At 59.4% G+C, this 13,798-nt stretch overlaps 1 protein-coding gene across 6 annotated transcripts in view; it reads right to left on the reverse strand.

Moving 5' to 3' along the window:
* Positions 1–409: 409 nt before the first annotated feature.
* The window catches only part of DAG1 (dystroglycan 1), a 44,553-nt gene continuing 31,164 nt past the window's right edge, over positions 410–13,798 (reverse strand). For all 6 annotated transcript variants that reach the window (XM_036333554.1, XM_036333553.1, XM_036333552.1 and 3 more), the window contains one exon: positions 410–5,196. In XM_036333554.1, coding sequence (XP_036189447.1) covers positions 2,797–5,196 — 2,400 coding nt within the window. In that variant the 3' untranslated portion in view covers positions 410–2,796. The remainder of the gene's footprint in view (positions 5,197–13,798) is intronic.

Genomic DNA, 13,798 nt, shown 5'->3' on the forward strand with positions numbered 1-13,798 from the left:
TTGCAGGGGCCCAGGCTGAGGGGCTCCTGCCCTGGACCTGCAGGGGCTGACCCGCTTAGGCAGAGCCTATGGCAGGGCCTTTCCCACTCCCTGCCCTCCACCCCCGCCCCTCCCCCTGGTTTCACTGAGTTGTCTGCCTCTCCCCTCCCCACCGCCCCCCACGAGGAAACAGACTTGTCTCAGCAGGCTCAGACACAAGTGCTAAGGAGGGCTCACCTGTGGGCAGAACTTCTGGGGAGCACACCCACCCACTCTGAGGGGTGCAGAGCTGGTAAGGCCGGGGAGGCCCAAAGGTGAGCAGCTCAAAAGCCACCTTGGACTGGGCCTGCCTGGCCCCCATCTCCCCACCCTACCCCCTCATGTCCCAGAACGTGTCGAAGTACGGGAAAGAGACGCTTGGAGGCAATGGCATTGTAATAAAGACACTGCTTTTATTTAGTTTGATATGTCTCTATACAGAATGCAGAAAACACATCTTAAACCCATACAGAAGGAAATAAAACACGCCAGTGGTTGGTGAACACTTGAATGTGAGATTGGCTGTCTCACAGAGTCCGACGCAGCGGCCATCAGCAGCCTGCACAGGGGGAGGGGGAACTGCCTGCAAAGGCATTGTTGCTCTTGTTATTCTGTTCACTGCCCCAGCGGCCTCCAGTTGCTATGGCAACAGGCCATTCTGGGCCAGCCACATCTCTGTATGGCCGTGCCCCCACGTGGGGTTGCTAGGGGCAACTGAGCTGTTTGGAAAGCCTTTCAGAGCCCTCACCTGGAACACCAGAATTGTTTACTTTCTGATGAGGTCATCAAAAATAGTCTCTCAGGTCAGACCCCACTTGTGCTCCTGCCTCTGGGGCATAGGGGAAACTCCGGCTTGGATCAGGGCTTGGAGGCACAAGGCCCGGGCACCAGAGGTCCACTGAGCCTCCATCTGCAGGCGCCCCCACAGGGCACTGCCCACTCAAGCTCCCACTGGGGCCGGGCAGGGGAGAGAGGGGCTGGGCCCTGCGGAGAAGGCCCAGGGGAAAGACCCTCTGGAGGGCACGGTGGAGACCCCCCGACGGCCCTCCCTCCGGAGGCAGCACACATGATCCTCTGCAAAAAGGTCTATATGGCTTAGAAGTGGCTGCTCGGTGTGCAAAGGGAGCCTGGCTCCACCCACCGCCCTCCATCACATTATTGCAAAAGGCATTCCTTCCTTAAAGGTACCGCCAGTACCTCTCAGGCCTCAAGTCAGCTCAAATGGTTCCTCCCAAAGGAGGAGAATCCAAGCAGAGGGGGCGCCCCTGAGTCATGGGACAGAGATGCAGATGGACGGACGGACACTCTGCTAAAAAAGGCAAAAGGAGCCCCAGTGTAATTCCAGAATTTAAGCCGATAAGAAAGGAAGGGGAAAAAAAAAAAGAAGAAGAAGAAGAAGAAGAAAGAAGGAAGGGGTAAAAAATAAAACCAAATCAAAATGAGCAAAGCCGTCAGTTCCATGGAGTCGACACTAAGAGCTTGTACAAACTGCTGTAAGCATCACCATTTTAAATCTTTTTTTAATAAAACAATTTGAGGCTGTATAAAAACTTTAGTAAAAAATTAGCTTTGAGAGCCCACAGGTTTTCACTGTGAACTATTGCTGGCACTCCTCCCCAGCCGCCAGCCTTTCCCAGCCGTCAGGCCCCAGGCCTGGGACTGGAGCGCCAGAGGGGGGGGGGGGGGGCGGGGGGGGGGACTGTGGACTGTTGGGACAATGTGGCCAAGGTCAAGTGAGGAAAGAGCATCACATGACAAAAATATTGCATCTTCACCAAAATGTCCCCCATTGAGTGTTTCTAAAACTGTGATACTCCTTTTAGGGGAAAACACAGAAGGGAAAAGAAACCAGGCTGCTATGGTCGAGCCCCTCGACCCCCGACGCCCCATGAGCGGCTGGCCCGCCCTGCAGCACCTAGGTTGGGGCCGTGGCCCGCTGCCTCTTGGAGTCCCGTTTCTATGGAAATGAAGACCCCTGGGTGGTGAGCTGCGAGCGTGCATGGGGTGGGGTGATGTCCACGGCCCAGAGGCCCCTCCAGCTTCCAGCCCTTGGCTACAGCGGGAGAGCAAGCCCAGCACCAGGGCCCTGGCCCCTAAGCCAGGGCCGGGAGGCCCCCAGTCAGGCTCTGGGGGATCGGAGCAACCAGGTTGACGTAGTGTGAAAAAATAGGATTCCTTTGATAAAAAAGACTGTCCCTTGGTCTTCTAAGTTTGAAACACCCTGGGAGCTGATTTTTAGCAAAGCAATTTCCCACACCCACCCAAAAATTACACATACAAGTTTAGGTAAACAGCAGATTAAATGTAAAAACTTAACCTTAAGAAAGTCCTTTGAATGTAATCTTTAGCTACTGTTTTCCATGTTACATCCTGCAGCTAGACACACGTGAATAGAAAAAACAGTACAGTTAGTGTTAAAGGCAAAACGCAGAGGCCGAGGCCGCCCAGCACTGCCTGCGAGCTCATCGGCTCCTCACTCTCCAGCCACCTCCATCCCACGGTGCTTCGGAGCCAGCCAGCCACACGCAGCGAAGAACTCTCTATGAACAAACAAAAAGCTGTTAGGCAAAAAGAAAAGTAAAAATGTCCCCAAAGCCTCTCCAGCCGCTCTGGGGTCAGGAGGACAGAGAGGCGGGCGTGTCCAGCCCCGCGTCAGTGTGTGCTAGGTCAGGTGTCGGCGCCCAGTGGGCGGTGGTCAGCAGGCCACCGGTCTCCATGACAACACCGTGTTGTCTCCAGGGCCCTGCCCTACCCTGCCTCCACCCAGGCGCTTGTGGGCTAAGGGGGCACGTAGGGAGGGGGTGACCGGTATGGGGTCATGTTCTTGGGGCGGGAGCCCTTGCCCTCCATGGGAGCGGTGAAGGGCGGGGGCGGCTGGTAGGGAGGCGCGTTGGGGTCCTCCTCGCGCAGGGGCGTGTACTCTCCCACGGCGTCCTGGTTGAGAGGAGTGGTCTCGGGCGCGCTCTGGCTGGGGTACTCGGGCGGCGGGAGGGGGGCTTTCTCCTCCTGCAGGATGAGGGGCACGCTGGAGGAGGGCGGAGGCTTGGAGTCGTCCAGCTCGTCGGCGAAGATGATGGGCACGCCCTTCTTGATGAAGGTGGCCTGGTCCTCCAGCGTGAGCTTGCCCTTCCGCTTCTTGCGATAGCAGATCATGGCGATGATGCCGGCGATGAGCAGGATGGCGGCGACCACCACGGCCGGGATGACCGTGTGCAGGTACACGTCATCCTCGCTGCTCTTCTCGGGGTCCCTGTCGGGCACCGCGGTGGTCGGCGCCTCAGAGGGCACCCGCCTGGGCGGCGCCACAGGGATAAACTGCAGGTGTCGGCAGCTCCCGGAGCCCGTCACAGCCACACTCAAGGCCTTGAAGTCGGGCTCCAGGGCGTTGGAGAAGGCGGCCCGGGGTTTCCCGTCATCCTCGGCGATCCTCCGGCTCAGCCCCATGACCTGCTCCTTGGGGCAGGGCTCCAGGGGCAGCGTGTTGTTGGTCCACTCCACCACGATGGAGCCCTGGGTGATGTTCTGCAGGGTGACGGTGCTGCAGTTGCGGTCCCCGAAGGCGAAGGCCAGCTTCCTCACCAGCGCGATCTTCTTGTGGATGTCGTTCACCACTGGCGCCGGGTCGCCCGCCAACGTGGCCTTGAAGCGCGCGGGCGCCTTGTCCCCCTGCGGGCGCCTGTGGACGTGGATCTCGAAGGCGTCAGCGGCCGACAGGCCGCCCTTGTCGGTGGCGTGCAGGAAGTACTCGTGCTTGCCCACGTGGCTGCTGTCGGGCAGGCCGTACATGAGCTGGCTGTTGCTGTTGAACTGCACCCATGACTTCTCGCCCACCAGCTGCTGCTCCCGGAGCTTGAGGGTCAGCTTCAGCTTGTCTGTGGTGGTGTCCTCCTTGTCGTAGAAGGTGTCTGGCGGGATCTTCATCTCAAAGTAGGTGCCGACCCAGGCGTCCACCTTGTCGATGTGGTTCTTGAGCTCCGGGCGCTGGTTGGGCTCCCCTCCGCGGGGCACCCCGCTGGTGGTGGTGCGGATGCGTGTAGGCGGGGAAGCCGTTTCCAGTCTGGTGATGGGCGCTTTGGTGGTGACCCGGGGCACCGGTCGGGGGGTGCGTGGCTTCTTGGTCGGCCTTCGAGTCGTGGTGGTTGAGGAGTCAGTAGAAGGCGTGGCTGGTTTTGGCGTGGATACTCGTGGCTTCTTGGTGGTAGCCGTGGGAGGGGTAGCAACCGCCGTGGGCTCCACGTAGCCAGGAATGGTCATCGTGGGGCGGATCTGACCAGGAACCGTGGTGCCAGCTTCTGACACCCGAGTGGGCTGGATGGGGCCCAGGGTTGGGGTCTGAATAATGGCCCCGCGGGTGCGAATGGTGACTGTGGGCTTCCCAGGAACAGGGTCCCTGACCGGAGGAGCCATGGTCTCTGTGGGAGGAGCAATGGCTGGAGACGTGGGGGTGGGCACGATCCTGGATGGCGGCTCCTGGACAGCTGTGGTGGGGGGGCCGATGGCAGTGACAGGCGTGGGTGTCGCATGGATCTGCCGCCGGATGCGTTTGGGGAGAGGGGGCTTCTTGTTGGCGATGTGCCAACCCACGACGGGGTAGCCGAGCTGGGCGGACATGGCCCCTTCCCGGGCAGGCGCCTCCACGCCGCGAATGTCAGGCACACTGTTCTGGTTCAGGGAGCAGCCCAGCCTCCAGGACAGCAGGGCCCCGTTCTCCACCACCTTCTTGGCGTTGCCTGGGCCGGCCATGAAGGCAGACATGTCGAACAGCCGGTTGTTCACCACGGGCACCAGCTTCATGCTGTGCGGCTCCACCCCCGAGAAGCTCCGCATGCTGCGCAGCAGGGCGACCCTTTGCTGTGGGCTCATCTTGGTGAGGTCGGCGTCCAGAATGACCGTCAGCACGGTCACGGGCTCGTCCGCAGCACAGGCAGAGGGCGCCAGCTCCCCGGGCTCGGGCGCCGCCCGCACGGCCTGCAGCTCGCTGTGGTCCTCCGGGTAAACCTCGATGGAGAACACGCTGGAGGCCTGGGGGATGTGGCTCCCGTTGGCCCCCGGCCGTGCAGCACTCACCGCGATGTAATGCACCCCCTTATCGGTGTCGAGGGGGAGGCCCTCCAGGCTGCGGCTCTGCGGGTCCCAGTGCAGCCAGGGCGGCAAGGCCTCCTTCCCGGCAGCCGATACCTGGAAGAGACACGGGCATGAGGTGAGTGCTGCTGTCGCTGCCTCACCTGGAAACCGTCACCATTACCAACTGGCCTCCCTGAACTGTGCGACAGGGGTGAGGTGTCGCTCAGAGCTCCTGCTGGGGGAACCACTCCTCTGTCCGGCTCACTGGGCTGTCGGGAGAGACAGGGCTGCCGGGGGTGGGGGGTGGGGGGGGTAGCTTGAAAGGTCAAGGCCACACGGTGGCGAGACAGCGGGGCTGGCACTCGAACAGGTCTCATCCCAGAGAACGGAGGCACTGGGGCTCAAGAATGCTGTGGGGCCCCACCAAGGTGCTCGGTGGTTGAGCATCGACCTAGGAACCAGGAAGTCATGGTTTGATTCTGGTCAAGGGCACATGCCCGGGTTGCGGGCTCAATCCCCAGTGTAGGTGTGCAGGAGGCAACCAATCAATGTCTCTCTCATCATGGATGTTTCTCTCTCTCTCTCCCTCTCCCTTCCTCTCTGAAATCAATAAAAATATATTAAGTAAAACAGAACACTGTGGGGCTTATAGCAGCGACAGGCCAGCCACCTCCTTGCCCTCTGCAGACACCACCTTCCATCCTGGGAGGGGCACCGCCATCTGATATTCCGCTAGTCCCCGTCCTCTGCCAACTCACCATTCGCTGCAAACACAGCCAGCATCAGAACTGGTAAATATCTGTAGAAATTGCTATTTTCAGATCCATGAAAAACATTAAATATATTTTCCTTTACAAGCTTTTTTAGCTATAAAAAATATTTATTTCAAATGCTTTGGCTAAAAAACTTGTGCTTTCCTTTTTTACTTCTATTATGTTAAATATGTCAAGAGCCTCAATCACCTATAAACATATAAAGCAAAGTCTGAATGCTCATTTTGCAAAAAAACATGAAGCAAAGACGTAAGGCCCAATGGAGCAGCTGGGGAACCGTGAGCTGTTTCATAGGGCGGGCAGGACCTGGGGTCCTGAGAGGTGGCAGCAGGTGATCAGGGTGTGGACCTTGGCCTCTGCCCCCCAAGAATGTTTCCTAAGCCTCCGCCCCACAGCCACCACTAAGCGGAGAGCACACCTGGCAGAGGGGGGCTCGGGGGGAAGGGGGGCCTGGATGGCGCTCTGGGTGAAGTCAGGAAGGAAAAGCCACCTGTACAGAGACCAGGAGAGGCTCCAAAGGTGGGTGCCACCTGGCTGGCCAGGCCCAGGGGACATTCCTGAGTGGCCAGGCAGCTAGCTAGGCTGTGCCCGGCCCTGACTTCCTCCAGCAGCAGATGAGCAAGCGCCCAGTGCTTTCCCATGGCTGCCCCGCTGCACAGGGCCCCTTAGAACAGAGAAGGGCCACCCCTCCAGCATCCCATCTGCTGACCCAACAGCCACCGGTGCTGTGGGCTTTCCTAGGAATAAACTCAGGCCACTCTCTGGCCTGGGCTCCCACACAGCCAAGCAACACTCTTCCATGTCGATGGCGTGTCACACAGGAGCACACGTGAAAGAAAAGCCCAGTTTCACCGAAGCAAGTGAAAATGCTCAGAGTCTAACTGGAAGACCGAGAGCAGAACCGGCAGCTTTGTGTTGATTACTGAGACCAGTTCTTTCACTCGGGTCTGCCTCCCGCGCCACAGGCAGAGGACAAGCCCTGTCAGAAGAACGGAGCCAAGACTCCAACCTGCACCCCTGCCTGCCTTCGCCTCTGCAGATTCTGGCTCCTCGGGGGCCTAGAGCCCCGGCCAGGCCTGGCCACAGGACAGGCCCTCGACCTGGGTCTGCAGCCTGAGGCAGACGGCGCCCAGGGCCTTGGGGTCACTGAGACAGGAAGGAAAGGCCCTAAGTGAGCTCTAACCCCTGCACCGCAGAGCATCGTGGTTCTGGCAGGGCAGCCGGCAGCACTCTGCAGGACACTGACTTGCTTAATAGAAGGGCTTGGTCCTGCATTCATACCTCACAGCAGAGCTCAAAGCATCCAAGGGAATAAGGAGACCGCAGGAGCAACACACCTGATTCCACAGACACCAGCCAAGTCCAGGACGAGCGGCACCGCATTCCCAAGGCCGCGTGGGGAAAGCCCCTGAACGGAGGTCTGACCTGCCCGGGGGCTGGCAGCGTCCACGGCACCGAGAGTTCCGCCAGCGGCCCGTCCCCCAGGCGCTCCGTGGAGGCAACCCCTGCTCACTTGACAGAGCAGGAGCCTCAGTCCATGGAGTCGGACAGCCTCCCAGCTTTCAGAACGCGGGCCGCTTCCCTCTGGGGCCCAAGGGGGAAGCAGGATGTGAGAGTTCCTGTGAGAGACAGCCTCCGTGACAAGCCAGGACTCATCCTGTAACGACAGCCTCCCCGAGGGGAAGCCCCATCGGCAGGAGCCTGGGCTGAGGCCCAGGTCCAGGCAGGTTGAGGCCCGACCCACCCTCAGCCTGTTTTCTCATCTGTAAAGAGGGAGGCGATGCCATTCCGTCACAGCACCAGGCACGTGCTGAATGCTCGGCGCTGCTTCCCCACCCACCCCCACCCACCCGGACACAGTGAAGCTGCAGCGCGAACGGGTCAGGGCATGCCCAGGCCCCAGGCCCCACTCCCCAGCCCCCTTCCTAACTGGCCTTGGACCCGGAACCTGAGGCCTGGTCTCCCAAGTCATCCCCAAAGCAGAAGCTCAAGGCACCCAGGGAACAAGACTGCGGGAGGGGAAGCCGGGTCTTCTCGGGAACAGGCCGGCTGGGCCCTCGGACCCGCTTCCCTGTCCGCAGCCCCGGATGGGAACCCTGGGGGCCCGGGCAGGGGAGGATGTGCTGTGGGGCCCCAACTCCGGCACTCACTTCCTCCCCGTCTCCGGCAGGTGCGCTGGGGTGGCCTACCTGCACCCAGGCTCTTACTATCTCTGGAGCCACACTGTTCCCACCCGCAACTACCTCCTGAGGGCTGCTGGGCTGGGAGCGGCAGGGGAGAGGCCGAATCAGCTCACGGGATGCTCCGGCACCAGCACGTGAGGCTGGGGACAGGCTGGTCCCAGCCATGGACCCCCCAGGGCTTCCGGTCACTCAGCCCCCCCCCCCACCCCCGCCTGGAGTGGCGGAGACAGGCCTGCTGACCTTACAACGCAGCGCCTGGGAAGGAGCCTTCAGGCGGCAGTGGGAACACCGCACCTGCAGGAGGCAGAATCCGCAGGGCGAAGCCCACCTGAGAATATTCCAGGCCAGAAAGAGCCAGAAATCTCTGCCGTTTCAGCAGCCAGCCCTCAGCACGGACATGCTTCTGAGGCCGAAGGCAAGCCCGGCTCAGAGGAAAGTAAGACCTCAGACCGCACGTGCCCAGCGTCAGAAATCTTGATCCATGAAGTACATCCAAAAACCCTGAGAACCAAAACCACGGAGGCTGGGCAGGCCCAGGAGTAAAGGCTGCCCGCAATGAACCCCGAGCAAGGCCTGGGGGACTGGCCCGGGGAAGGTGTGGGGCTCCCCTCAGTGTGGACTAGCAGACTGGTAACAGACCCCTGCTCGTCCAGGACGGTCTCTCCCACAGTCCACCCTCAAACCGGCTGAGGATGCGGCGACTCCCGTGCTAACACCAGCAGCACGAGCGCCCCCCTCAGGGCCCTTCCCCGCCCGGAGAAGAGCAAACGGCGGAGGAGCTCCCCTTCCTTAGTCCTCGCACAGCAAAGGGCTCCATGCACAGGTGCCAGCCGGCCAGGCACAACGGGAAGACCAGCTGAAACCGGACTCGCCCTGGGGCCGAATTAATTCTATGACCTTTGGCTTCTGGAACCAAGAAAACCTGTTTTACCACCTAGACCAGGGGTGGGCAAACTTTTTGACTCGAGGGCCACAATGGGTTCTTAAACTGGACCGGAGGCCGGAACAAAAGCATGGATGGAATGTTTGTGTGAACGAATATAAATTCAAAGTAAACATCATTACATAAAAGGGTACGGTCTTTTTTTTCAATAGTTTTATTCATTTCAAACAGGCCGGATCCGGCCCGCGGGCCGTAGTTTGCCCACGGCTGACCTAGACCCCACACCTGGGTGTCTGACCCAGGCAGGAGTTGTAGGACTTGGACGTGGCCAGAGAAGACTCCAGAGAGATGGGTGGACACCGCCACACCATGTCACCGGCGAGCTGATGATGCCAGCAGAGGCAATGAAGTATCATCAACTGCGCTTGGTGAGCATTTTCTCACGCTGCAAACCTTTTGGAGGGTTCCTTCGGGCCTTAGTCGTGACCCTTCCAACTAACCCTCAAGACAGGACAGCCAGGGGTCAGCTGAGCCTTTCCCTGAACCCCCCACAGGTGTACTGGAGGGTCTTCTCAGTGGCCCACTTCAAAGTGGCCCCACCTGCGTCCTGTAACCCCCTGCCAGGGCCTCTAGCAGCCTGCCCTGGCAAGACCCGACCTCCCTGAGCCCGGCCCCTGCTCCTGGCCCCTCGCCACGCGGCAGAGCTGGGCCGGCTGCAGCTGTCTGCCCGGCCCCACAGTCACCGTCCTGGAGGCTCTCCGACACAGTGGGTCAGGGCCGACTGTGTGGTCTCCTCTGCTCAGGGAGGCGGGAGGCAAGCATCAGAGGCCCCCTGTGCTCACATCCAGGGGGATCCCGGTCTGTGTCATGGACCATGACAATGAGACTAATCTGCTCTGCGGCCAACATCAACCTCTGCAAACGACGCACATGGGCAGCCTCATGGCTGGGCCAGGCTGCGGGGAGGTCAACAGGAAGAGCCTCTGGCTTGAGGTCAAAGGTGAAGACATTCTCCCCACAGAAGGTGAAGAGCCATGGTGGGAGGGGTGCAAGTAATGCAGAGCCACACCCACGAAAGACCATCGATCCCTGCTAGACATGCAGACCTCACACCAGCACGGGGCTCTTGCCACAAAGGCCACGGCCACAGGACCACACTGTGAACATACCTGTCCAGCCCAGTCAGTGCCTTTCTGGTCTGATTATGAAGCGTTTACCTAATGGTACCTGCTCTCACCTAAAAACAAAAATTAACCTTATTCCCCAAGAGTGAGGGACAGCTGAGCGTAGTGATAGCCGCTGATAACCTCTCAGAGTCGATCCCTCTGTCCCAAGCCCTGCCATCATCTATTTTTACTCTGTCATGTCCTTTCAGTCCTTGTCAGTATTTATTTCAAAACACAGAAGCTATATTCTCCTAAGTATCTGAGTTGATGCGTCCAGGCAAATGCTATTCTGACAACCCACCCAGGGCTGCCGGCCCTCCACCCGCCTCTCCGGTGTGGCGCTCACAAGGGGCCCATTCAGAGCCGGGCAACACCCACTCGCGGCAGGAAGAGACCCAGTTCATCTCACGCAGGCGGGTGCCACAAAGCCCTCAAGCATCCGAAGAAACGCTCCTTTCATGAGCTCCCCTTCCCGGCCAAAGAGAGTGGCCATTGTTCTCCGAGGAACAATTGGGGGCCGTGCCAGCGCTGAGAGCATGGCCCCAGGAAGGGCTGCTCCCAGGCTGCCGGCATCTTGGGCTGAAGGAAAGTCCGCATTGTCTCCGGGCCAGGGGGCTGAGGGGAACCACTAACAGGAGGCATCTGAGGGGCCTCGAGGGGGCAGCCCGGTCCCTTCACGAGAGGCCCCCCACCCCTGCCAGAGGAAGGGCTGGGGCGTCTCCTCACCCTCCGCAGCCAGGGAGCCATACTCCCTCAGTCAGAGGAAGGCGCCCTCGCGAGGGAGCCAGCGGCAGGCGGGTAAGGGGCACTGTGGGTCCGCCCAGCAGGGCAAGCTGGAGTCGGGGGCCTGGCCCCCAGAGACCCTGGGAGGAGGGAGGGTGCTCTAGGGTCCAAGGCAGCTGTGAGAGCTAAGAACAGCACGACCGGGCTGAGCTCTGTATACGGCATCCCTCTGGCCCACAGGAGCCCGCCAGGACCACCTGCTGCGGGGTCCTGAGGCCGCAGGGGAGAGGATCGCGGCACAGGTCTCCCAGGAAGGTCAGGCGGCCACCAGGGCCGGCAGTGGCCGCGCCCCTTCTCGCATCATCGAGTCCATGGAGTCCACTGGGAGGTAAGCGGGGCAGAGCTGAGACAACAGGGGCGCAGCAGTGCTGGCCAGGCTGAGGCGGGACGCGGCTCCAGATGGGAAGGTGTCGGGTGTGGGGCAGAGCACAGGCTCAGGCCTCAGGCCCACCTTCCAGGCAGGCGGCTCCCTCTGCTTCCCCGCCTGCAGCTTCCCTGTAGCCTGGTGCACCCAGTGTGGGCACCGTGATGGGCACACCTGGCTGACGCCAAGCACACACCCTCTGCCACTGTGATGCCCCGAGTTGCTCCAACCTCCTGAAACAGCATAACCCACGGCCCACACGGCTCACAAAAGGCTCGGCAGGCGGCCCTGCAGCTCACTAGCATGAGACCTAACCTTCTATCCTTCCAGCGCCTGCTGCAAACACTGCCTTCTCCCATCACAACCCCAGGCACAGCCCCTGACCCGTCAGCGAGGGTGAGCATCCCACCGGCTAAGCTCAGCAGATCTCGGGCGGACACTCTGCCCACAAGTCCTCACGAGGCAGCCAGCCATGTCCAAAGCGGCCAGACGACCTGCTCTCCTAGGAACCCACAGGAGGCTGAGTCTCATCGCCCCCACATGGGCTGGCATTCTCCCTGCACACGGCCAGGCAGGCTGACAACCCAAAGCAGGTTTGCAGGCCCTGGAGAGGCCTCACTCCTTCTGCCAGCCCATACACATTTGAGGGCCTACTGTGTGACAGAAAGAATGCCAAGTACAGAAATTTGCTAAGAAGGTAGCAGAGGGTTCTGTGGGACAGCGCCTTTCATCAGGTGGAGGGAAAGGACTCCAAGGCCCCGGGGATGCTCATTCAGGCTGGTGCAGGTGATGCCGACAGAAGAAAGCCAGAGGCCTGGGGGAGCCCAAGCGTGGCAGGTGCAGCAGGAGGGCGACCGTGGCTGGGGCATGGTTTACAAAGGGAAAGGGGCTCGCTCCCAAGTGCAGCTCCTAATGGGGAGAAGAGGTTGTGAAGCCGACTAAGCTTTACAAAGATCAAGCTGTCTCTTGCTTCAGTATGGAGAACACTAGGGGTCAAGAACAGAGGCAGGGCCCCTAGCCGGTTTGGCTCAGTGGATAGAGCGTCAGCCTGCGGACTGCAGGGTCCTGGGTTCAATTCCAGTCAGGGGCACGTGCCCAGGTTACAAGCTCAATCCCCAGTGGGGGCATGCAGGAGGCAGCTGATAGATGATTCTCTCTCACTGATGGCTCTCTCTCCCTTCCTCTCTGAAATCAATAAAAATATATTGGGAAAAAAAGAACAGAGGCGGGGGCCTGGGGAAAGGAGGTAAGTGGTGGCTTGGACGATGGTAAGAGTGATGGGTGTGATTTGCAGGGCACCCCAACAAGGCTCCTTGGGCCCAAGATCTGCAATGTTCCTCACATACACAGAACAATGGCAGCCGTTGGAAGTTATATTCCTGCCCGGCCGGCTGGCTCAGTGGTTGAGCATCAACCTATGAACCAAGAGGTCCCATTTCGAGTCCTGGTTCGATTCCCGGTCAGGGCACATGCCCAGGTTGCGGGCTCCATCCCCAGTGTGAGGCATGCAGGAGGCAGCCAATCAATGATTCTCTCTTATCATTGATGTTTCTCTCTCTCTCCCCCGCTCCCTCTCCCTTCCTCTCTGAAATCAAAAAAAATATATTTTAAGAAAAGAGAAAGTTATATTATATTCTCAGAAAATGCTTAACCCAGGGAGAACAACTCAAGCTACAGTGAATGAAGAGAGGTTAAAACATATCCAGTGTGCTCCCAGGCCTAACGCGTCTGGTGGGCATGTGACAGGCCGTCTCTCGAAGAAGACAGAAAATGATGGAGGAGTTTGCTGAGTGGGAGGAACCACAAAAGATTTCCTTTTTCCATTTTCTACAACGTATATTTATGCCCCATTATTACAAGGAGGGAAACAACTCCTTTAACAGAAAGACTTCAATCCTGTGTTAGGGAAACCAAGAGCCAGGGAGGACGGCGTCTGCTCCGACTCCCCAGCCGCTCTCCCGGCGGCGAGGCTGTCGGATGAAGAGCCACACATCTTCACGGTTCTCTACAGGCTATCGGCTACTACGTGGTCTGCTTCACAGATAAATGTGCTCAGATAAAACCCTGTTTTCCAGTAAAACCTCCTTCCTCCTCCTGAGAGTAAGCCTGTTAAGCGTCTGCCAGATGCAGCAAATGCCTGGCGCACTGCAGCACTGCCAGGCACCTGTGGTCCAACGAACCCACGTAAGACATTCCACAGCCACTGGAAGGAGAGCAACCAGGGCGGGGTTTGGATACCCACATGGAATCTGCAGTTGCGCAAGAAATGTACCCCCAAACCGTCATTCTTCACTGAACGGTCAGACTCGCATTAGGCTTGCTGGGGGGTTATGAAGAGTATGTGGGAACCCACAAACTAGAAAGAGCTTGTGAAGTGAGCAGCATCTTCAGAAGCGTGACCACCTCTGCGATCAAGGCCACCCTGACAACAAGCCACGACCTGCAGAGAAGGGGCCAACAGGGAAAAGGAAGAGCACGGCAGGTGGGTGCGGGTGGGCTGCCGAGGTTCAAGGAAGTGGCATCATCACCCCTCTTGTGTCTGGGGGTGTGGGGCCTTGTAATTT

The sequence above is a fragment of the Myotis myotis genome, unplaced genomic scaffold, assembly GCF_014108235.1.
Source record: "Myotis myotis isolate mMyoMyo1 unplaced genomic scaffold, mMyoMyo1.p scaffold_m19_p_13, whole genome shotgun sequence".
Classification (NCBI taxonomy): domain Eukaryota; kingdom Metazoa; phylum Chordata; class Mammalia; order Chiroptera; family Vespertilionidae; genus Myotis; species Myotis myotis.